The sequence below is a fragment of the Phascolarctos cinereus genome, unplaced genomic scaffold (assembly GCF_003287225.1).
Source record: "Phascolarctos cinereus isolate Bilbo 61053 unplaced genomic scaffold, phaCin_HiC Scaffold_5;HRSCAF=322, whole genome shotgun sequence".
NCBI lineage: Eukaryota > Metazoa > Chordata > Mammalia > Diprotodontia > Phascolarctidae > Phascolarctos > Phascolarctos cinereus.
This window is the reverse complement of record NW_027555958.1, coordinates 472,817,035-472,842,672: the sequence shown is the minus strand read 5'-3', so window position 1 is coordinate 472,842,672 and position 25,638 is coordinate 472,817,035. Positions and strand designations below refer to the sequence as shown.

Below are 25,638 nucleotides of genomic sequence, written 5' to 3'. Positions count from 1 at the left end.
GGGTCCATAATAAGAACTTAAATGATCTTCATTTACCCGTTCTTTCATACATCCAATCCATCAGTAAACATTTCTTGGTCATCTCCTATGGTCTATGTCCTGGAGGCGCATGCAAACAGAATGACACATTCTCTACTTGCAATGAATTCCCATTCCTTCCTTTATGCTTTCAGAGGAGATTTATGCCCCCTTCTCTCCTCTGATGCTTCCCCGGTGTAGGTTCTCCATGCCTCATTCCTGGGCCACTGCAGGACCATGTGTTGGACTTCCCTGACTCGCCTCCCGGCCCCAGTCCATCCTTTACTCAACTATCACATTGTCTCCCTCAAGCACAGGCCTAACTCTGTCATTCTCCTCTCAATAACATTCAGAGACTCCCTGTTACTCGCAGGATCAAACCTGAAATTCTTTCTTTGGTTTTTAAAGCCTTTTGTAGCCTGGTTTCTTCCTACGCTTCCAGTTTTCTTAAACTCTGTACCTCCCCCTATATTCTGTGATTCCGTGAAACCAGCATGCCTGCTTTTCTGAGACACTCCATCTCTCCTCTCTGGAAATTTTCACTGACTTTCCCATGGCTGGGATCCTCCGCTTCCTGACTTCCTTCCAGTCCACCTAAAATTTCCCCTTCTAAAGGAAGCCTCTCCCAATCATTCCTAATCCCACACTCTTGCCGCCAGTGGTCATCTTCTATTTACTTTGTGTACAGTTTGTTTGTACATAGCTGTTAACACATCTTCCCAATTAGACTGTGAGCCCTATCAGGTCAGGAACAATTTATGCCTTGGTTTTTATTGGTTTGTTTGTTTTTATTCCCAGTGCTTAGCACGTAGTAAGAACTAGTGAAGGATGTCCCAGAAGGTTTTCCTAATTTGGGAAATCCCAGGTGAGGAAACTCCTTCTACCAATATAGAGTTGCCTAGAGCCCCGACTGGTCAGTAGGCTCACATGGTCATTAAATGTCAGAGTCAGAACATGTCGAGTCCTTCCTGTGTCCAAGGCTAGCCCTCTGTCTGCTATACCAGGCTGTCTCTCCTCGAGGTACACAGTACAGGCAATTTTTCTTATGAGGAGTTAGGTATAGAAAGACAGCGGAGCCTGGCAGCTTCAGCCGCAACGAGGAAGTATTGGAAATGGGAACCAGACCAAGGTGGAACTACACTCCTCTCTCCACCCACTGACCCTCCTGAGTGTGGACATTTCTCATCTTGACTTGGACCATTTCAAATTGTGAAAAATGTGATTTAACTGGGCTGAGACAATATCATAAAATGATAGAATCTCAGCATTAGAAGGAAGCTCTCTGGTTATCTCATCCAAACCGTACCTCTATAAGAAACACGGCAAATGGTTAGCCAACCTTTGCTTCAAGGTCTGCAGTGAGCAGAAGCCCCCTAGCTCCTCATGGGCTCAGATTTAAAGCTGGGAAAAACCTTAGAGGTCATCAAGTTCAATGCCATCATTTTACAGGTGAGGAAGTTGGAGCTCAGAGAGGTTAGGTAACTGGCCCAGGGCCACACAGCTAATAAAGTCTGAAGCAGTATTTAAACCCATATCTAAGTGCCAGAGTGTCTAATGTGCTAGAGTCAAGTTCAAGAAGACTTTAGTTCAAACATCCCTCACGCTCTTGTTGTCTGAGTGAGCCTGGGAAAATTACTTAATCTCTCTGGACCTCAATCTCCTCATCTGTAAAATGGTGATAATAATATCATCTACCTCATAAGACTGAGTAAATGAGAACAGATAGATAGAAAGAGAGAGAGAGAGAGAGAGAGAGAGAGAAGAGAGAGAGAGAGAGCTATCACATTGCATGTCATATAAAGTGGGTCTATATATGTTAGCTTACGTTATAATAACTTATCATGGTCTTCACTCTGAGTTTTATTTATACTCTGTCTACTACATCATGCTTCTGTAGTCCCTTCCATGTTTGCACGATTTTAGCTTTTAGGAAGATTGGTCCCCTCCTTCACATCCCACATCAATCCTAAATATACCTCTTTGCATTATAGCTTAAAACCTGAGTGGCACTGTGCATTTTCCAGGAAAAACAGAAAAGGAAAGATAAAATGCATTTAGACTAAGTATTCTAAGTTATGCCTCATACAAGTCAGCATGTACCCTAGAAGGCTCCAAGGTTGTTGAACTCAATCACAGAAAGAACGTGCCAGGTTCTGGTTGGTATGTGCCAAGGTAAGGGGAACACAATCAACTTTAGAAGAAGCCGTGTGTGCTCCCTTTCCAGGGAAAGTCATTACAGGCACTGCCTCATCAGCTACAGTGGCTGTGGATGCCACTGTTTTCCCTTTTGGATGGTCTCTGAACAAACGATTGTCTAATTCCTCCCAGTTTCATTTGAAAAAGCCTGTAAACAATCTTAGGAAAAGTCACAAAATGATTGTTTTCCTTGAACGAAGCTTCCTCTAGGGTTGACAATTAAACATACTGTAATTGGTTTTCTGTTCTTTTTCCTCCCATTATAGCAAAACCATTTGAGAGTGGGCAGTATTTGGACATCTACGGAATCACAAGGGACCAGGCCGGGGAATACGAATGTGGGGCGCAAAATGACGTGTCATTCCCAGATGTGAAAAAAGTGAAAATCGTCGTGAACTGTAAGTCTCATTCTTTATAATCACAAAAAAGAAAGAAAAAAGAAAACATCAGAGATGATAAAACATCCAAGGGAAACATGCCTGAAGTGGAGCATTTAGTGTTTGGTTTATCATCTAACTTGTGGGTAAAAAAGAACCCACTGGGAGAAAAGATACGAAGCTCTCACTATGGCACATTCTCAGGCCGCAGTCTTCATGTAACATTGACAGTCCCGGGTAATCCTTCAATAACTCAGGTAGATGTAGAGGCCAAAAATGTTTCTCATGGCCTCCTGACACCAGGCTCCCTAAATCATGGTACCTTATTTCTGAAGCACTGTTGACATACAGCATCTTTCTCCATCTTGTGGGCTTCGCCTAACTGCACTTTGACTAGATGGGAGGTTTGAAATGTAATTCCCTGTCCACCCTAACGGAAGTCAAGTCTTTGGGTCGGCCTTTTAATTGAAGAGTGGCAAACACTTTTCCCTTTAGGAGTTAGGAGATTTAACTGTTTAGATGTGGAAGTCACAGGAAACAAAGGAAATGATAGGTGCTATGTACATTCTCAGGATTGTACACTAGTCCTAGTAACTGGTGAGCCTGGGATAATATAGGAAGGTCTCTGTTAATGCCCCTGAAACTCCATTCAGTGCAGTAGAGCAGAAACTCCTTGAGATCAGGGGGAATGTTTTTTGGCAACACAGAACAGTGTCTTGTACATGATTTTAGATCATCCTGATTTCATAGTTGTAGGGAGAGCTTCCTCAGTGAATGCAGATCTGGACGTTGTTTGAAACTTGGAGTCTGAGGACTGCTGGGATAGTGAATGAATAAGTAGCTTGTCCAGGGTCACACAGTCAGTGCAGCTGCAACAGCAGGCCTTGAACCTTGACCCCAAGGCCAGCCAGCTCCCTGATGTCCATGTCAGGCTCTTCAACCCTTGCACCAGAAAAATGCTGAATTCATGTTTGCGGAGTGAACGAAAATGCACGTAATAGATCTTCAATGTTGTGTTGACTAGAATTCTACTCTTTGATAAACACTGCTGTGCAAATTCCATGATCTCAACAGAAAGATGAGAATCAGCCTGGCCCATTCCACAATTATCCAATGTGCTATTTTTGTAAGCTTCCTCATCATCTCAATTCCTTAACATAAAAATATTCTGCACAGGAACAAAAACCTTAGAAGCAAAACGTGGTGCAGAATACGTCTTCACGTTGTGCCATCACCATTGTTTGCCAGGTTTGGCTCAGGAGTGTGAAGAGGAATGCTTTCTATATATTGCCATCATTTTTTTTTTTGTTTAGCATTTGAAGTGAAATGTAAGTTCAGATTGTCACGCCAGTGGTCACGCTGAACAGTGCTCTATGTTCCCACCGACTGACACATTTGCTGTTCCCCACGCAGGGCCCTGGATCTCCCTCCTTCCTGCATTGACATAGGCTGTCCTTCATGCCGGGCATCCACCCCTCTCCTCAGCCTTGCAGTGTAGATCCTTAGCTTTTTTTAAAGTGCATCAAGTGCCCCTTCTGCAGGAAGCCTGGCCCGGCACCCTGCCCCAGCCCTGCTCATTTGTCAGTGTCCCTCCTCCGGAACGCTTCGATATAGGTTTTGTATTTCATTTTCCACAGGTGTGGACATGTTGTTTCACCTTGACGGAATGTAGGCTCTTGGAGAACAGAGACTTTCATTTCCATTTTTACATTTGTGGCACAGGACACAGTAGAAGGAACATAGTTGATGCTTAACAGAACCTAGTTAAGTGAATTAATCAATTAATGTAGGAAGAAGGCAGTGAGAAGTCCAGTCAGCTGATGGGCACTTATTGAGTACCCACTGCATCCCAGGCATCGTGCTGAGTGACAGGGATTCATAAAGGGGCAGAAGAGGGTCCCTGCCCAGGAGCTCACAAGGTGCTGATTGTTGGGTTGTGGAAGGGGGCTGGTTTGGGCGTCTGTGCCCCCACATCCAAACCTTACCTTCGCTACTTCCCACCTCTCTGACTTTAGCAGCCACTCTGCTGTTCTGGTCTCTCCTGTAAAATGTACGGCTAGGATGACCTTACCTCTCAAGTCTCTTCAGGCTCTGAATCTCTAATTATCTGAAGGGCTATAATGCTAGGATCCATACTAATACACATGTATTCAGGTGGATGGGCTTCTAGGTGGCGCAGTGGGTAGAGCGCTGGGCCTGGGGTCAAGAAGACTCCTCTTCCTGAGTTCAAACGTGGCCTCAGACACTAGTTGTGTGACCCTGGGGAAGTCACTTCACCTTGTTTGCCTCAGTTTCCTCATATGGCAGACCGCTCCAGAATCTGCCAAGAAAACCCCAGATGAGGTCATGGAGAGTTGGACATGACTGAAAAACAGCTGAACAACAGCAGGTTGATAGAACCGCAGTCAATTTATATCTTTATCTAACACACATGTGAAGCCCCCTCCTGGCATTCTGGTTTGGGAATTGGCCACACCCATTTTGCAGATGACAGAGATTCAGGGCTCTGATTGTGGCCTTTCTTGCCATGATTCTCTCATGCAGCGGGTCTCAACCTTCTGGGTCTCAGGACCCCTTCATGCTCTCAAAAATTGTTGAAGATCCCTCAAAAAGCTTTGGTGTATGTGGGTTATATTAGTCTATAGCCACCATGCTAGAAATTAAAATAGCTTAGAATTATTATGAAAATAGTTTTGACCTTTCAGACCCCCTGAAAGGCCTTCAGAGGCCCCGAGTGATTCCCGGAACCCCCTTTGAGAACCACTGCCCAAAGGGAACAGAAAATGGGGGAGAGGAGAGGGGCAATGCACGCGTGGAGATGCTTCAGACTGAAGGGGTGGGGTAGACAGCAGCACTTGCTGAAGGTGACGGGCCATCGCCTGGAAGCGACTCGGTCCAGGGTCAGCAGACCAAGGACAGAGGAGGAGAGGAAGAGGCAGTGCATGAGGGGGAGGAGCCCCGAGCACAGAGGCCCAAAGGCTTGGGGTTACGGTCTGTCCTTATTTCTCTGATATCGTTAAGGCAGACAGAGCATCCCAGGCACAAGCTCACGTGCACCGGTCAGGCAGAGCTGTCACCCTGAACGATCCTGCCAGCTCAGCTTTCTTCTCCCACCTTCTTTCCACACGGAAGCATAGAAAAGCAGGGATCCCATGCAAGATTCTTTGGATGGCGAATGTGGATCTTGAACACCTGTCAGGAATTCAGTTAATCAGCATTTATTAAGCATCTACTGTGTGCCACAGCACCAAGTTCTGGGGATTCAAAGAAAGGCATAGAAAGTCCCTGTCCTCAAGGGGCTCACACTCTAATGGGGTGTGACAGGTAAATAAACAGGTTCTGTAAGATCCATACAGAACAGAGGGTCGGCAAGCCTACCCTGCTTCCCTTGGCCAGTCTCGAGTAGGCAGCCACAAAAGTAGCCCCGGGGCCTAAGGTCATCACACATGAGCTTCCCACTGGCTGATGCGGGGTCAGCTTCCAGCAGCAGCAGCAGCAGGTCCAGGGGGCCGAGCCTTTCAGCAAGAGTCAGGCCTCCCCATTTGGAGGAATGCCCGATGCTTGTTCTCACAGGCCAGGAGTGATGTTGTGGGGAGAGAAGACTTGCTGGGAGCCTGGTGCAGGCTCTGCTGTTCTTCAGCCGTTTCTTTGTGCTTTTGTGGGTTCCTCCATAGTCTCGTCCCTCTGGGAGAATCTGGATTCAAAGAACCAGGTGGAAGGTGCTGATTAGATAAGTCCCCATGACAAATATCTAATAATCTAACAGATTAGATAAATCCATTAGACATGAATTTAGGGCTGGAAGATCATTTATATAGAGGTCATCTAGTGCAAACCCCCCCATTTTATAAATGAGGAAACTGAGGCCCTGAAAAGGGCAAGGTCTTTACCAAGGTTGCCCAGAGAAAGCCCAGGGCTTTTGTTCTAAAGGCCTGTGAAATGGGCACTCCTGGCTTCCCTCCTCAGGATGTAGGAATGAGGCAGCTCTTTAAGGCTAGGCCATTGGCCTAGATGGCAGTGCTCAGGTCTGGGGTCAGCCAGCCAGGGTCTAAAGCCCCTGTTCCTCCCTCCCTCCCTTCCTGCCTCCTTTCCTTCCTCCATTCCTTCCCTTCTTCTTTCCCTCTTTCCTTCCCTCTCTCCCTTCCTCCCTCTTTTCCTTCCTCCCTTCCTTCTCTCCTTTCCTTCCTTCCTTCTTTCCCTCTATCCCTTCCTCCCTCTTTTCCTCCTCCCTTCCTCCCTTCTTTACTTCTCTCCTTTCCTCCCTCCCTCTTTTCCTTCCCTCCTTCTTTCCCTCTAGTTTGCTTGTTTATATTTAAGTGGACAGGAGCCTTTGCTATGATTCCCTGGCCTCCTGGTCCTCAGGGGATCTCAGCCTTTCTCTCCAACCACAAACAGGCCTTAGCACTGCCCAGGCTCATCTGATTCTGTTCAAATCGGTCAGCAGTGGTCACTTACAAAAGACATCAGAGCTGGCAAAAGATGTGACTACAGCCCCCTCTGCTCTGCCAGATGGAGATGGCTGGTGACCCAGGGTGGCTCATCCAAAGTGCCCCCCCCCACCCAGGCATCAAGTCAAGGCAAAGTCGGGGGAGGGGCAGGGCCAAATCCCAATGTCCATCAGCCGAGGAGCTGCATGTTCAGTGTTTTGCAGACCTTGAAGGACAGCTGGGTGGTGCAGTGGATAGCGCACCAGGCCCGGAGTCAAGAAGACTTGAGTTCAGATCTGGCACCAGACTCCTGCTAGCTGTGTGACTCTAGGCAAGTCGGCTCAAACCCTATTTTCCTCAGTTTCTCAACCTTCAGATGGAGCGTGCTGGAGAAGGAAAGGGTGCACCGCTGCATTGGCTGAAAGTCCACGGGGATCCTGCAGAGTCAGGCACAGCTAATAGCCACAAGCATTAAAGATCTTTGTAAATACAGGGCCGGCTTCTGCTATCCGTTTTCACATCGCACACGACTGTTAACAGCGCATCTATCATTTGTCTATTTGTGGTTCAGTCCTGTCTGAATGCTCACGACCCCGTGTGGGGTTTTCTTGGCAAGGATACTGGGCCGGTTTGCCATTTCCTTCTCCAGCTCATTTTACAGCTGAGGAAATCGAGGCAAACAGGATTAAATGACTTGTTCAGGGTCACGCGGCTAATGAGTGTCTGAGGTCAGACTTGAACTCAGGAAAATGAGTCTTCCTGACTCCCAGCCCAGTGCTCTATCCACTGTCCCACCTAGGTTCCCCATCTCTCTATTTCTCCATTTCTCTAGTGCCAGGAAAGCCCTTAGCTTAAAAAGGGCAAGGTCTCCCACTGCATCTGTGGCCATCCCAGGTGGTCCTGATCTGGCCACCAGGCCCAGAAGGCTCTGGAGGAGAAAGTGAGGCTGGTGAGCTTGCACAGCCCTGCTTCACTTAAATCCAAGTCACTTGTAAGTCATGGCATCGCCTTCCTGATGTCCTGGTCCTCTTCCAGAAGGAAGGACAAAGAGCAACATAGTTCTATCATTTACCAATCATCTCTTTCCCTTTCTGTCTGGTCTCCATAGCTACCTATTTCCGTATAAATCTTCAATATTTGCGAAGCTGTTTTCCTATGTTATCCCATTTACTCCTCAGCATAACCCTGGGAGGTAGGTGTTATTTTTAACCTCATTAAGGTTAAGTGACTGGCCCAGGGTCATACTGTTCATCAGCGTCTGAGGCAAGATTTGAACTCCAGTGTTCCTGGCACTATCCCATGCATCCCATGCTGGAACTGCGATGGGGCTGAAGATAGAGAGTGGGATCAAGGATTGCATCTGACCTGCTCTAACTTTGTGATTTTTGACACTGTATCATAGACGTGGCCTTATGGGAAAAGCAGGGCTCCGGTATCAGGGGACCATGGCAGGAAGATTTGCTCTGTGGTTCACTTCTTGGGGAACCTTAGAAGGATTTCTCTTCTAAGAACCTCACTTTCTCCCTCTTTAAAATGAACAGGATGGTCTCCACCTCTAGGCCCCTCTGATTTCCAAACAGAGAAGCACAAAGACACACAAATGCCTGTCACAGCCTCATCTCAGCTCCCTGACCCCAGGACCAAGCATCCATCAGTGATGGGCAGCGTGCTGGCCACTGGAGACACAGAGACAGAAACCCCATTCCTGGACGGGGAGTCTGACCCGCTTTGGGGAGAATCACCATGTACACGTGTAATCACAGATCACCCAAGCATGAGATGATTTCAAAGGGAGACTGTAAACAAGAATGGTTAGAAGTGGGCACATTGGTGGTGACACAGGCCTCATTTCCTCGAGTTAAAAAAAATAGCAAGGGGGCAGCTAGGGGGCACAGTCGATAGAGCACTGGCCCTGGATTCAGAGGGACATGAGTTCAAATCCAGCCTCAGACACATAACACCTACTAGCTGTGTGACCCTGGGCAAGTCACTTAACCCCATTGCCTAAAAACAACAGAAACAAAAACACACACACAAGAAATAGCAAGGTCACATGTTAAGAAGTATTCCATCTTAAGCCTCACACAAGGGCACACAAAACAGGGAACCTCTCACTAAAATCTCTGCAAGGAATCATTCTTTATATTGACTGACAAGACAAAATATTATTTTCCTGGATTCCTAGTATTTTATGCAACACTTGGGTCTTCCTTACAATCTTCTTATCGAAATATGTCCAGGTCTGAATTCTGCCAAATTTAGGATATTTAGTTCAAGTTATTCTGGCAATATCCATGGTGGCAGAGAATTGTTAGCTTCCTTGTGTGTTTGCTGCCTTCCAAATTCATGAGGATTGAAAACTTCCTAAAGATTTCCCAGGACCCTTGCATCTAAGGTGTTCTCCAATGCCTGATTAGAGGTAAAATGTCTTTGGGCACTCAGGCAATGAAAAGACACTGCACTCAGAGGCAAAGGACTGGGTTCAAGTCCTGGCTCTATCATTTGTTAGCTGTGTGACTTTGGATAAGTCACCTGACCACCCTCAGCCACAGTGTCCTCGACTGCAAAAATGACAGTGTTGGACTAGATAACTTCCAGGGTTCCTTCCTCATCTAAATATAAGTTATTTTGATATTTGAGAATTTTTTAGGTATTTCCTATCCCATAAGAGCCAGTTGGCACTGCCCAGAGAGCTGGGCCTGAAGTCAAGAAGACTAACCTTCCTGAGTTCAAATCTGGCATCAGACTCTTATTAGCTGTGTGACCCTGGGCAAGTCACTTCAAACAATTTGCCTCAATTTTCTCATCTGTAAAATGAGCTGAAAGGAAATGTCAAGCCACTCCAATATGTCTGCCAAGAAAACCCCAAAAGGGGCCATGAAGAGTCAGACACAGCTGAAAAATGATGGAACAGAAACAAAATCCCATGACATGATTTTCGATTACATAGGAAAGGGCCAGTGTGACTCAATAAGAAGAGCTCTAGATTTGCAGGCAAATGACCTGGGTTCCCATCCTACCTCTGCTATTTAGTACTTGAGGGACCTGGTTTAAATCACAGCACCTCTTTTAGTCAAAAAACAAAAAATAAGGACCTACCCTCAAGGAGCTTACATCTAATTAGAAGAGGAAACTAGTGCAGATGTAAATTTATGCAAAATAAGTGCAAAATAATTTCAAGGGTAAACAAGGGCAGTCAGCAGGAGCAGCTGGACCTCAGCTCCCTTCTCTGTAAAATGAGGGGGTTGGGGTAGATGGATGGCCTCAAAGGAGCCTGCAAGCTCTCGATCTCTTCTCTTATGAGAATGGTGATGATCTTTTTGTTTTTATTCATTGATTGTCATTACCATGTTTGACATCATCAGTTCTACCCTCATTTAATTCTGGCACCACAGAGAAAGACTAGAAGTTGACAATGTGTAGATATTAGTGATAATCTTAAAATAATAATCCTTGAAAAAGAAAAAAAAGATTAATATGTTCACAAATGTCAGAAAGGTTCTAGCTCAGGAAACATTATGATGAGAGATGGTCTTTGAGATCATTTGGTCCAAAATCTACCCCTTACAACCTTCCTCAACCCCTGTGATTAAAAATCTCTACGATGGACAATTCACTACTTCATGCTATTTTGGAATGATTCTACTTGGTAGAAGGTAAGCCCTTCAAAATGTCTGAAGATATTTGCTCTGGAAAATAGAAGACAGAGGAGGGAAGGATATGCCTTCACTGTTTCCAAATAATAGAAGGTCTGCAAGATCTTCAAAGAGGGATCCGTTTTGTTCAGCTTGGCCCCAGAGAGGAAAACTAGAAGGAACAGAGAGAAGTTACAAAGGGATCAACTTTGCTCTGAAATAAGGGAACTTCTGATAATTATGTCCCGACAATTAGTGGTATCTCCAAGACTATTGGGCTGCTCTGAAAGGGAGTGGTTTCCTCCTCCCTTGAAGTCTTCAAAAAAAGCCTGAATGAATAGAGATTACCTAGGTCACTTGAGGGCTTCTCTTGTCAGGTGGGAGTTGGCCTAGAGCAAGCTGCTAAGCTGCCTTACTTCTCAGGAATTCTGTTTCTCAGTGGCTCTGTAGTCATGCTGACACTGTATGGATCAACTACAGGTTACCAATAACATGACATGAGCTAGAATCTGAATCTATACTATAAAAAAATCTATAATGAGCTTTTAAATGTACAAAGATTGCTCTGCCACACATCTTAGAGCAGAAGGGATCTCGGGGGCTTTATAGTTTATTTTCCAACTTCATTAAGGCATCCCTGCAATATTTGATGACCAGTGATTGACCATTTCCAGTGAACTCATATCATAAGACAGCTCACTCCATTAATGGCTTTCCTTATTAGAAAGTTCTCCATCTATTGAGCCTACTGGCTCATCCTGTGATTTCCATTTAGGGATTCTAATTCTACCATCTAGAATTCTACTGATATTCTACCATCTAGAGGTAGGTAGGTGGCTCAGTGAATAGAACACTGGACCTGGAGTCAGGAAGATCCGAGTTCAATTCTAGCCTCGCACACTAACTAGCTGTGTGGCCCTGGCAAATCACTAAACACTGTTTGCCTCAGTTTCCTCATCTGTAAAACGAGCTGGAGAAGGAAGGGCAAACCACTCCAGTATCTTTGCCTGGAAAACCCCAAATGGTCTCCAAAGAGTCAGATGGGGCTGAAAGACTGAATAACAGCATTTGCTCTGGCTTTTCCCCATGCCTGGAACGCTTTCCCTCCTCAACTCTACCTATTGCGTTCCCTGGCTTCCTTTAAGTAACAAATGAAATCCAACCTTTCACAGGAAGTCTTTCCCAATTCCTCTTAATACTAGTACCTTCCCCCTTATATTTAATAACACACATGCACACACACACACACACACACACACACACACACACACACACAAGGGAGTATATTGTATGTTGTCTCCCCCATTGCAAATGGTGAGCTCTTTAAATGCAGGGCCTCTTTGTCCTTTGCCTTTTTTGTGTATCCCTACTGCTTAGCACCATGTCAGATATACAGTTGGTACTTAATAAATGTTTATTAATGATTGACTGAGTTATGTAGAATAATCTTATTCTAGCTGGAGCAGTGTGTAGTGTGCTGGACTTGGAATCAAGAAGACTTTAGTTTAAATATTGCCTTGGACATTTACACCTGGGGCCAGTTACTTAACATCTGTATGCCTTGGATTCCTCGTGTATACAATAAGGATTATAACAGTGTCTACTGCGTGGGGTGACTGTGAGGATAAAATAGGTTGACATTCATAAGTGCTTTCAAAACCTTAAAGTGCTTTATCATCATCTTTACCATCAACATCGTCATTCTTCCAAGACAATTACTCCTTTACCCCTAAGTTGGCTCTTTACTTCTCTGAACCTCAGTTTCCTCATCTGTAGACAGTTGATCCAGATAACCTCAGAGATCTCTCATCCAAATCTAGATCCATAATGCTACATAAGGAAACTGAATTTAATATTAGAGGCAGAGTGATACAGTAGAAAGAATGCTGGCTGTGGATTCTTAGCACCTGGGTTCAAATCCTGATCCTGTTGTTTGTAATGTGCCTTGAGTAAGTCACATTACTTGCCTGGGACTCAGTTTCTCTACCTGTAAAATGAGATGATTGGACTAGATTGTCATTGAGGTCCTCTCCAGCTCTCCATCTCTACCCCTGTGACATTTGAGGTCAGCACAATGCTTTGAATGTCATGGGTACTTAATAAATGTTTATTGACTTGACTTGAGTCAAGAAGGGAAGTCCAGATATAATTTTTGATTTTCTGTTGAAAAACTAATGAAGGCAATCACATAGCTATGTTTCCATTTCAAATGGTAGTGGGAAGAATGGTCATGCAGAACCAGTTTTTGCTAATATAGAAAAGAGTGGGGCTTTTCCCTGGGTATTCAAAGCAGGAGGAGATATCTAAGGTAGATATTTAAGTAAGGCTAGGAGATGTTTTCCAGCAAAGCTGGGGCATGGATTTACATATTGTTTTGCTTCAAATACATATTCATTTATGTAAATGGATATTTTATATTCTAGAATATAACTGACTCTAAATATGTGGACTAGAATGTTCTAATTAGTGACACCTAATGCAATTGTACTGAAGCCTGTGACTGATGCCTCAAGGTAGAGGCTGGGGCTAGTCATCCGCCATCATCAGGGCCTCTTCCCGAGCTATCTTCTTCACCCTGAAGGAGGTTTCAGTGCTGATCTAGCAGTGATGGTGATGGCAGAAAACAAGGATGCTTCTTTTTATAGCAAAGTCAAAAATTTATATGGAGTCAGAAAACCTAGGTTTAAATCTCAGCCCTGCCCCTCAAAACCTGTGGGACTTTGGGTGAGTCATTGAATATCTCAAGGTCTTGTTTTTTTCATCCATAAAAGGAGGGACAGTTGTATAAAATAACCTCTAAACTTCCTATTTTAAATCTATGATCCCATGATTTCTTCATCACATCTATGCTTTAATTAACAATTAATGTAAGAAATATATGTGTGTATATTTTAGATAGTGGCATAAAGGGATGTGGTTTCCCAATAGTAGTGATGGGGCACTCACTCCATGTAGTCTTCCAAATATGGGAGAGGATACTCGTTACCACATGCAGAAGAACTAAAAAAGTCTGGAATTGTCTCATTGATAATGACCTTTTTCAAAAAGTAGAGGTAGTGATACAAGGAAATGATCTTCCAGACATGGTTGTCACTAACAGGGAGAAGATGGCTTCCAACCTAGTGAAGATGAGAACATTAAAAGGAAGTGGCACCACTGTCTTAGTACTAATTATAGAGATGGAAATTCCAGGAAGAGGCAGGCCCGCAACTTAGATCTGGGGATGGCAAGTTTTAGAAAATCCCAGGCTACTCTAGGTAGGAGGAGACGGTCTTCAGTTCCAGAAAGGAAGCTAGCAGTAGACCAATGGACTGTTCTCAAAAACAATATGCACAAGAGACTGGAAAACAAAGAAAAGCCAGTTAGCACAAAGACCAGTGTGTATACACAGGGAACTCATTGACTAACTTAAAAAAAAAAAGGAACTTGCAGCTCTTCTATGATTCATGTAGCTATGAACTGGTCTTCACCATTCTGGAAAATAATTTGGAATTAGGATAAAGATGTGATAAATATCCAAACCATTTGACCCAGAGACCTCACTGCTAGTTGTGTACATAAGCAAGCAAAAAACAGCAAGAAAGGTACACCAAAATACCCACAGCCCCTCTTTCTATAAAAGCAAAGAGTTGGCAACAAAATAGAGAGCTTTCAGTCAGAGAATAAGTAGATTGTGACATGAATAGAACAGGACATCACAGTGCTATAAAAAATAACAAATATAAAAATTTCAGGAAGTATGGGATGACATATGAAATAATACAGAGTGAAGCAAGCAGCTCCAGGAAAACCATTGACTCAATGACTACAACAACGTGTGTGGAAAGACCACGAAATCGAGTGAGAATGCCAGGTGATTCTAAAGACCAAGGTTGGTCACAGAAATGAATTGAGAAAAGGCACCTGTTTCCCCTTACTGATGAGGTGGGGGGCACTGGCTGTGGAATGTTGGATAGGTTGCCAAACAAAAGTGCTTTCCTTTCCTCCATTTTAATCTGTGTTACAAGGGAGAACTGGGGAGGGGGGGAGCAAAGGGCTATGTGCAGTAATCTGAATGATAAAACAAGAGAAGGCAGAGATATCATCGTTTTAAAGAAAAATTTAATGCAGATGTACATAAGATAGACCTAGGGACAAGTAACTGATGAGGAAAAAATGGCAATGCCTTTGTCAGAAGCATTAAATCTCAAAAGAAGCAGAGACTGAAAGTCCGCAGGAGTGGAACCCAAGAGGACTTTGCAATTGTGTTCGGGCAAAAGGAAGGGAGAACAAAGCCGGAGCCATTCCACTGTCACAGATGTACTTGGAAGCCTGTCCTGTGGAAGCAGGATCACATTAGTTCATCCTGACCCCAGAAGGAAGAACCAGGGATGAGGAAAGGGTGGGAGAAAGGCAAATTTTCACTCAATTTAAGGAAATCTCAATGAGGGGAGAAGCTTACTGACCATTTCAGCTATTCAGAAGAGGCCTGGGCTGACTTCAGAGGTTTTGCATCCCCCTTCTCCAAACCCAGGGCTCTTAGAGCCAAGGCTGAATAGCCATTTCTTGGGGAAGCTATAGAAGGGATTCTTGACTGGTGTCTGTTTAGACTAAATGCCGCTTGGTGGCCTTACCATTCAGAGCCTTTGAGATTTTGTGAGCCAGAGCTACACATGTTAACATAAATATGTTCTCCAAGTTCTTTTGTCTAGTGCTGGCAAGCAGTTATCAGTTGAAACGTCTGTGTGTAATTCTACTCCCACCCCCTGAATAAGGCATTTTGCTGAAGAAAAATAAAAACCCATTGGAAACAGACCCATATGCATTCTCTTTTATTACTTTTTGCTCTAAAAAAATAAAAGCTAAGCTGATCTTCCTTCTCTAAGTATATAAGAAATAGATCTTCTTCTATGAGAGACTATATTGACTTTATATCTTTTTATTTATAGTCATTGCTATCTTGGCATTTACCCATTGAAACACAAAATACTTCAAGTGCATTTGATGGTCCATTGGTATCAGGAAAACAAGGCTTAGCTGCCTGGCTTGAAAATGTCCCCCCTCCGCCCCAAAGCCTCATTCTTTTCTGCTGGACTACCCCAGGCACTTCCTATGTTCTAACTGGGGCCTGGGGGTTAAATGCATCTTGTCATTCAACTAGATTGAAAGTAACATGAAGCCAAGGGATAGACGGTTAAAACTTCATGTCTTCCTATCTGCAGTACCTATCATAATGCCCGATACGTGGCAGATACTTCACACAAACAAACAAAAAGGAAAGCAATTGGGCAGAGGGAGAAATATTCATTTTCATTTGCACACATGTACACACATCTTATCCTACTGGATTCTGAGTTGGAGATATCTACTTTACCTGTCTATCTAACGTATATCTCCCTATCTCTCTTTCTCTAGCTGGATCTAATCTATCTCTCTATACAAAGATATATAGATAGAAAGACATATACATATTCATACGCACATATATATATACTACATGTATATATCTAGAATTATATATGTGCCTGTGTTTGTGCACATATATACATATATGGAGAGAGAGAGAGAGAGAGAGAGAGAGAGAGAGAGAGAGAGAGAGAATTGAGCAGAGGAAGCATCATTGGTTATTCATATTCTATCATCCTCTTGACCCTGGAAGTTCACATCACTTTTGTATTTACATTGAGAGTCCTTTCCACCCGGAAGACTGAAGACTTTCCCTCTGATTGGCTCCTTCCAGAACCTCCATATTTAAGAATATTCCCCAGACATCCACGTCTTCATTCGTTCCCAGATTTCGCTTGGGACAGTTGTGCACTTTCTCTTTAAAGCCCCCAAGCCTGGTACCTTGATCGCCATCCCACCACACCACTTCCCATTTCTTGTTATTTGTTTCTTTCCTCCATTAGAACTTAAGGTCTTTGAGAGCAGGGACCGTTCTTCTTTCTGCTTATATATATATCTATATCTATATCTATATCTATATCTATATCTATATCTATATCTATATCTATATCTATATCTATATCTATATCTATCTATAGATATCTATATCTATAGATATAGATATAGATATAGATATAGATATATAAATTTTCTTTGCTTACTACAGTGCCTGGCACACAGTAAGTAATTAATCAATGCTTGTTGACCTCCCTTAACCTTTAGAGTATAAGCTATAGGAAGGCAGATACTTTTTGTTTTTCGTCTTTACATACCTCCAGCACCTTGCATGATGACTGGCACAGAAGAAAATGCTTAATCTTTTCTCTAATGAATTGAATTGGGCAAAAATGTTGTTCATTATATACATTTCATCATCTTATTAGATTATTCAGCATGGGAGGGCAGGGACACTTTTTTTGGGCAGCACCCAGGATAATGACTTCCACACAGAAGACCTAAACTTTGTTGTTTTTTATTGTCTCATTTTAATCAAATTGATCAGAAGGTGAATGATTATAGACACTTAATGAAATGCTTGTGGGTTGGTCAATTGATTGAGGTCAGGCCTTAAAGGATTCTGGAGATTAGCTAGTCGACACTTACTTTAAAGATTATGAACATGAGGTACAGAGGTGGAATTGCCTTGCCAAGAGTCATTTGGCGGCAGATTTGGTACTGAAATGCAGGTGTCTCTTTTCCCCTCACTCCACAATTGCACACACGATGTTACTGTGAAGAAATCACTGAGAGATGTCAGGATACAGTGGCAAGAGTCCTGGGTTTAAAGTCAAGATCCTTGACATCTAGACTTAGATCTGAACCATCTAATCTGACCTCTTCATTTCATAGATGAGAAAATAATGAAATCACTCACCTATTATCATGCAGATAGGAAGCAGCCTATTCCCTCTGAATTCTAAATTCAACAGCTCTCTTTCCATTACATCCCACCATTGTCCGCTATTAACATCACTTAGGCACCCTGGTCTTCATCTGCAAAATAAAGGGATTCAATTTAGGACCTTGAAGTCCTTACCAATTCTAGATATTGGGGTATTAAACTCTGTCCTTGATCAGTGGAGCAGTAAAAGTACGTGAAACCCAAATTTGTTACTGACCATCACATTTCCTCAATAAAACAGAATCCAGCCATAACAGATATTACAGTTCAGATTGGATTTTGAGGTCCCTTCATGGAATAGGACTTAGCAGTGAATTCATCCATCTTTGTGGCAATGCACATGGTTTTGTGACTTGAATTTCCTGGAGTCTTCCAGACTTCTTAGACTTTTTTTTTTGGATGGTGAAGAAGGAATCAAGAAACTTACATCTAATATTCTGATTGGCCGTGGAGCAAGTTGAAGATTTGTGCAGTTTTTTATTTAAGTTCACTATAATTGTAGGAAGGCCTACGGTGAGTGCTAAGCTAAGGGTTTTGGACATTGTCCAGTTAACATCCCTGTCTTCAGCCCGTATGACCGTAAGCACTTCTGTTTTTTAAACCCCCTCATTCTTTTCTATCATTATGTAAGACAGAACCAGAAGTCAGGAAAGTCCATCTATTCCTAGACCTTCTACTAGCTATGGAAATTGCAAGGCATCAGTTTCCTGCTCTGTCCTGCGAGGGGTGTGCTAAAGACTTTCCGATGCCTCTCCTTTCTATGCTTCTATAATGTCTCTGCGACCCACACTTCCAAGCTTTTACAAGGCTGTTTGGGAGGCACTTAGGCCTCTGACTTTCTAGCATTATAGTTGACCTTCTCGTGTCAATTCATTTTAGGGAAGCTTTATTCTTTGTTTTGCTTTGTGATTCCAACAAAAAGAAAATCTCTTCTTATAGATTGAACTCCACTGGACAGTGTGTGTGATTTTTAGTCTCTGGAGACAGCAGAATATCTTCCCTCATAGACAGCTTAGGAGTTTTCACTAACTGTTTCTTTAGCAATTCCTATTAGAATTAGTGACTAGATCCAGGATTTCATTGATATAGGGGACTCTCGGATAAGGCCACTCCCTCCACCACCGCAAGGGAGCCCCTTCTCATCAATTTACAATTTTGGAGTTTTGCAAACTAAGAACTCATCCAAGGTTCTATATAGCCAGCAAACACAAAATGTGGGATTTGAACTTTGTTCTTTTGGGGTCCAAAACCAGGTCTCAATTCTGTTCCCTGGGCCACCTCTCTTCATATGGACTGCACAGGATTTTTAGGGACTGAAGAGGAGAGATCTAGAAAGCCCTTCCGTTTGGGTACACTAGAAGGGAAACATAATAGAGAGAAGAGGGAAGAAAGACAATGGAGTGAAAAGAAAAAAAGAAAGACAAATGGTGGTGATTTGGGATAAAGGAAAGAAGTGGTTTGAAAAGGTCAGGGAAAAAAGATGAATTCCCAACAGTCCCTCTGCCCCGGGCTCCCTCTGCTTCCCCTGCCTTCTGTGTCCTTCCTTTGGCTTTCTAATGTCTTCTTACTTTTCTTCCAAAGTCTTTCTACCAGAGAACTCCTGTAACTATATTGGTTTTATTTTCAGGTAGCTAGGTGGTTCAGTGGATAGAACTGGGGGTCAGGAAGATCTGAGTTCAAACCTGGCCTCATACACTCATCAGCTGTGTGACTGGCAAGCCACTTCACCTCTGTCTATCTCAGGTCCCTCGCTGGATAAAGAGGATAACAATCGCACCTACCTTGTGGGCTTTCATGAGGGTCAAATGAGATGGTCATTATGGAGTGCTTAGCCCAGTGCCTGACACACAATGGACACAACGCATGCTTATGTCTTTCCTCCTCCCTCCCTTCTTTCCCTCTTTCTTCTTTCTCTCCCTCATTCTTTTCCTCCTTCCTCCCTTCCCTCTTCTTTCCTTCTTCCCTCCCTTACTTTATCCCTTTCTTCCTTCCTTCTCATCCTTTCTTCATTTTTCCCTTTCTAACTTCCCTCTTTTCCTTCCTTCCTTTCTTTGTATATGTCCACTTATGTGTGTGTGTGTGTGTGTGTGTGTGTGTGTGTGTGTGTTTCATTTCTCCAATAGAATATGAACTTCTTAAAGGCAGTGGCTGATATGTTTTTGGTTTTGTATCCCCAGGGCCCAGTAGAGTACCTGGTACATAGTAAGCACTTATAAATGCTTGTTTAATGATTAATTAATAAATGATTGATGATTAAATAATTGGTATGAGTTTACTCTGGCCTGTGGACCAAATATTTACAAATGCATTTTTACTGAGTGCGAGCTCGCATCAGGGTCTATAATTTATCATGTAAAACGTTCAGGAGCTATGTGCGGGGCTCCCGGGCACAGCTCTGTGTTCCTATTATCACAGCACTCCAATCAAAACTGGGCTGCTGTCTCTAAAATTGGATCTAGTATCTATAAATGGATCTGAAGCCCATCTCTGAGCCATAACAGATAGCTCAGACCCCAGGCTGGAAAACCTGGCTGCTTTCACGTCCCCAGCCTTTGGAGTGACAAGCTGTGAAAGCTGACCCTCTCCCCAAGCTCACTCTGAACCCAAGCATTCAAGGACCCTCAAGGTTTGGGCCCCTGTCAACTGGTTCTATGCCTGTCCTATGGCAGGCAAACTCTAGGTTCTGCATCAGTCCATGGAGAAAGGTACAGGTAATGTGTCTGTGAAACCCGGCTTGGTACACACCAATGAAGTCTTTAGAATGTCCCGAGATGTTATTTTGGAAACTCAGATACTATAACCGATGGGTCATGAAGAAAAACTAGAGAAACTGGAAGAGAACAAGTCAAGGAAGGTTTCAGTGCTTGACACCAAGAACATTGTGTCTTGTTGTTTTTCATCTGGTCTGACTCTATATGATCCCGTTGGGGTATTCTTGGCAGAGATCCTGGAGTGGTTTGCAATTTCCTTCTCCAGTTCATTTTACAGATGAGGAACTGAGGTGAACAGGGTAAAGTGACTTGCCCAGGTTCACACAGCAAGTAAGAACCTGAGGCTGGATTTGAACTCAGGTCTTCCTGATTCCAAGCCCAGTGCCAGGCTCTACCCACTGTGCCATGTAGTTGCCCAAAGCATCGTGTACCTACTACAGGGCAATATGAAGGATGTTGGGCTGGAAGGGATATTAAAGATTGTCTTATAGAAATACAATGTAGATTAAACTTTTGGGGTTTTTTGTTTGTTTTTGGGGGGAGAGTTGATTGTTAAATATTTATTACCACATGCTTGTCTGGGGCCCTCCGTGAAATGGAGGCTCCAGGAGAAATGACTGTCGGAGGAGTGGAGTGGGAAGAGGGTAGGCCTTGCACAGGGATGGTTCAGGATGAGAAGGTCACAGAGATGGCTGACCATTCTTCATCAAGGAGGCCCTGGATGTGGAGAGAAGTTCCAGGACCCACAGCAATAGAGGAGAGTTGGTTTTGAAATCCAGGAAACCCGGAATGGGCCAGGAAAGAGAAGGAAAGCAGGCCAATGCACATTCCATTGACGTTTCACTTAATATGAAACCCTCTGCCACCCTGCTGTCGTAGCTTCCTAGCATGTCTAGCTTACCGTATGCCTGAAAAGCATTTTTGTACTTTTTTAATGCACGCACTCATCAGTATTTTAAAATTCAAGTTTGCCATTTTGCATGAAATATGCTGCACATGCTAAGTTTTTATGTAAGGTAAAGTAATAGCCTAATGTACATTAAAAATGTTGTTGCTTGTAATAACTCATACCTCTACCTAGTCAGAATAAATAAGTGCTCCGAAGGGTGGAACAGATATTGAAAGCATTTCCGCATTAAGGCCAACTGGCTGGTGGGCATTTACATCTCAGGATGGAGAGAGATGCATCCCCAATTAGCTGACTCCCCAAACGCCCATTTGGTAAAGCGTGTGGCCAGAGCGGCTTTGCAGTTCTGCTTTGGTTTTTTCCTGCAGATGTCAAAAGGGCTTCGAGATTCAGCAGATCACATTTGCAGAGGCTCTTGCTTGTAAAGCACTGCACTCCCAGGACGGCTCTGTGGAACCAAAGAACCAAAGAAAAGGCAGAGGGCAGTCAGTGCTTAGTCTGGGATTGTTTCCCTGGAGGCGCATTTTCTCTCCCTGCCTCCCCAAGAAAACTGCAGGCTGCCCAGAGTCCTTATGTTGTGGTGTTACCACTGTTAGTGCTCCGTGTTTTAGGCATCGCATCCCAGGGCCTAGGGCAGAATCCGGCCCTTCATAAACGGTTGGTGATTTCCTTGCACTGCAGCCTGATTTGGCAAGGGAGCAAAATGCAAGCAAAAAGCAGGAGAATATCCCGATAAACTTTTTAAGAAGTTTTCTTTTTTGTTGCTAACAAACAGAAGCATTTCGGTCTACAAAGACAAACAAGAAGGAGACTTGTATGAGTAACTGTGAAAAGTTAGCCTCTGTTATGTGTGGGGTTTTGTTTGTTTTATACACATGGACGGAAGTCCCCTGGTGGGCTATGCAGTCCTCTACCACATCTTGACTGCGCAAACCTGACTTTTAAGAGGGTGAGGGGTGAGACAGCGCATTCAATGAGAGGAGTTGGAGCAGGGGCCTCTTCTGGTGAAGATGTCAAGGATGGTTTGCAGTGTCCCCTCCCTGAATTGGCTAAAACGATGTTCTCATGGGACAGGCCCCGAGGTTGTCGAGAGAGATGTCAGCAGAGTGATGGGCAGGGGGTGAAGAATCAAACCTAGTCATTGGCCAACAAGATGATGTAGGAAATCTGTCCCCGCCCAGCTTTCTGGGTGGTCTCCAACTCCCAAGCGCACAAACAGCTACATTTGTAGACCTTGTTTTGTAGGTCTCGTGGAGCCCGGCTGGGGTTTCTGGCTCCTGGAAACTACAGCAGGAGCAGCTGGGATGGTATTGCCAGAGTCTGCCTACTGCCCCCAAGCCCAGACTGTTCCCTAAAACTCTCAGACATGCAAGCCCAGCGCTAAGGTAAAACCATAGGATTCTAGGGTCTGCTGCCATCCTGGACATTCAAGATGGTCTTGTCCACAGCTCTCATTTCAGAGAGGCAGTGCAGCCAGTGGATAGACCTTGGAACTCGGAGTCAGGGAGATCTGGGTTCAAGTGCTGTCTCTGACATTTATTGTCTAGGTAACTGTGGACTAGTGCTTCATCATCTCTGTGAGCCTCAGTTTTCTCATCTGTAAAATAGGATAATGATAACTGTAACATCTGTCTTACAGGGTTGTTGTGAAGGTAGGGAAGGGTGGGTAGAGAAGGGAATAAACATTTATGAAGTGCCTACAATGGGCTGGGCCCTGTGCTAAGCATTTCACAAATGTCTCATTTCATAATATTTCTGAGGCTGAAACACAATCCTATACCTTGGTCTGGAAAGGCCCTTTGTGGTATCCAATGTAGCCCTGACATTTTGCAGATGGCTCAGTTTCCTCATCTGTCTGCATCCATTCCAGCACCATCATTTTACAGATGAGAAAGTGAGACCCAGAGATGTTCAGTGACTTGCTTGAGCTCACACAGATGAAAAGTGGCAGGCAGAATTTGAACCCAGCGCTTCTGACTCCAGACTCAACACGTATAGCTAGACCATGCAGTTTCTACAGGGCAGCATTTTCCAAAATTTAAAGGATTCTATAGTCCCTTCATAGCTCTTCACTAATCAGACCTCTCTACCATATTCCAGAAGCTTTTCACCCTGAAAGATGCCTCCATCATCCTCTCCTCTGATTGGCAAGTTCACTCCAAGGCCTCCATTTTGAGGAAGTACCTGGACTAGCCAGGCTTCTGCCTTCACTTCTCTCTTGGCCAGCTCTGCTGCTACCTCTCGGGCCTCCTCTATCCCATGGGCGCCTTCTCTGCCCCCCTCCCATCCTCGGCTCTCCCTTGTACTTGTCCTCCCCTGTTTGAATGTAAGATCCTAGAGGAGAGGGACAGTCTTTCTCTCGGCTTGTATTTGTATTCCAGCACAGTGCCTGCCACATGGAAAGTGTTCAGTACAAGCTTGTTGACTTCTATGTACCAGCTGTTATTATTATTGTGGTGGTGATGATGATGCTGACGATGACGACAGATGAGAAAACTGGGCAGTAGAGGGGTTTAATGGTTTGGCTAAGATCAGAAAAGTCAGAAAGTGGCAGAGACAAGATTCTAAACTAGCTAGCCTGTGACTTCCTATTCTGAAGAACACCCCACATCATTCTCTTGCTTGTTGCTTGCCGCTTTCTCCCTCTCTCTCCTTCTCCCCCTCCCTCTTCCTCTCTCCTCCCTTCTCTCTCTTTCTTTTCCCTCTCTGTAAGCATGCCAACATGCCAAAACTGCCCTAAAATTCAACAGAAAAGTTGCATTTTTATTTTTCAAATATTATCGTGTTCCTCGCCTAAGGTTGTTCCCCTTATGACTCATTCTGTGTTCCGGGCTCGAGCGGCCTACCCGAGGGGACGATGGACTGGACTTGGAGACAGGAAGGTACCAGGGCTGAATCGTGCCCCTGACACGCTTCCTCCACCCGCTTCCTCTCTCTGGGCCGGCATTACCTTCTCTGGGAAATGGTGGAGCCGGACCTGGCCCGTTCTCATGTTTGTTGCCTCCCAGCTCTACGGCTCTGATCCTGGGCTTGAATCTCTTTCAGGACACCGTGCTTGGAAGGATGCAAAGTTAGCTACCATGCGCCCCATCCCAATCTTAAATTTTCTAGGCTAAGCATTCTGCTTCGACTGATCCATGCGTGAAATGGACTCAGGTCCTTTCTTATTCTGCTTGCTCTTCCTCACATGCCCTCTCAGTCCTCCAAGATCTTCCAACACAGTGGCCCCCAGACTCCAGCTGGTCTCTGCCAAGGGCAGGGGTCAGTGCTGCCGTGACCTCCTCATTCCCTGGATTTGGGGATTCGCTGGCAGTGATTTACCTTCCAGACTACCAGCTTCATTTTAATTCATCAGGACTGTCCCTAATCCACCTGGGTTAAAATCCAGTCAGCAGACTGAGTCCGTATCAGTGCATTTCAAGATAAATTCCAAATAAACATCTCGTTATGACTGCAGGCTGCCTATCTACCTAATGTCTTTGGTGTGCCATATATGTGACTGATGAAACAGACCCTGAGCTTCAATGGAGTCAAGTCAAGAGTAGGATTTTATCACAGAGATCCATTCACTAAACATCATAGCTGTTTGACATTCCCCATGAGTACAAGGAAATTAGCTGTTTTCCATGACTTTTATCCCCTTTTGATTTCATCCAACCAGACATAATCAGCCAGCTCCCCGTCTATCCCTTTAGCTCAAAAGTCCTACCCCATCCATTATTCTTGATTCTATTATTGTCGTTGTGGCATGAATTTATTTGGAGGGGGGTACATTCTTTTGGCCTTCCCTCTTCCAAACATATCGCTGTGTCCGTGTGTGCATAAAAAAATCTAATAAGATCTCCATCACAGGTTGTAGGCTGCCTGTGACCAGCTTTTGAAGACGGTAGTCTATTTCCAAATTGACTTAAAAAAGATAAGATATAATCCAATTGCACTTTACCAGTAAATCTTATTAACATTTTCCATTACCAGTTTTAAGCAAATACTGATTTATGCATTGGTAATCTTGATACCCCCTTCATAATAGGAGTCTCAGATTAACAAGATTATAATGTGTCATAGAAGGCATCCTGCAAAGTTATGCGGGCATTGACTATAGCTTCACTAACTTTTGCATTTTGCAAATGAGAGTTTGGGACATTTCTAAATGCTAGCATAGGTATGGCCATGCTGAGACGTTGACAGATGAAACACATGCACCGTGAAACAAGCTTTTATTTTAATTTATGTTAAATTGTCAAATCCCCAAATTAATGAATAGCAAATGTATGACTCTTACATAGGCTCATGTTGCAGTATTTCTATTTGGGGTAATCTCTGTAAATTACATTAGGGGTATGCTCCTTTGTCACTATAAAATAAATACGTTAACTTCACACCCCAGCGAGGCGGGCACTTCATGAGAGTTGAGGAGGCGTCCCCTAAAAGCAGTCATGCGACTGAAATTGAAGTTCAATACCATTAATTTAATTATAGGGCATAATCCTCTGGCTCTGCTATAGGAGGAATTAAGAAGATGATACCGTAATTGATTGTTA

The 25,638-nt window shown here is 44.0% G+C and overlaps 1 protein-coding gene across 1 annotated transcript in view; it reads left to right on the top strand.

The window, feature by feature from the left end:
* Positions 1–25,638, top strand: part of NEGR1 (neuronal growth regulator 1) — a 1,072,626-nt gene that overhangs the window by 701,641 nt on the left and 345,347 nt on the right. The window contains exon 4 of the mRNA XM_020993170.2: positions 2,481–2,612. Within this exon, the coding sequence (XP_020848829.1) occupies positions 2,481–2,612 (132 nt within the window). The remainder of the gene's footprint in view (positions 1–2,480; positions 2,613–25,638) is intronic.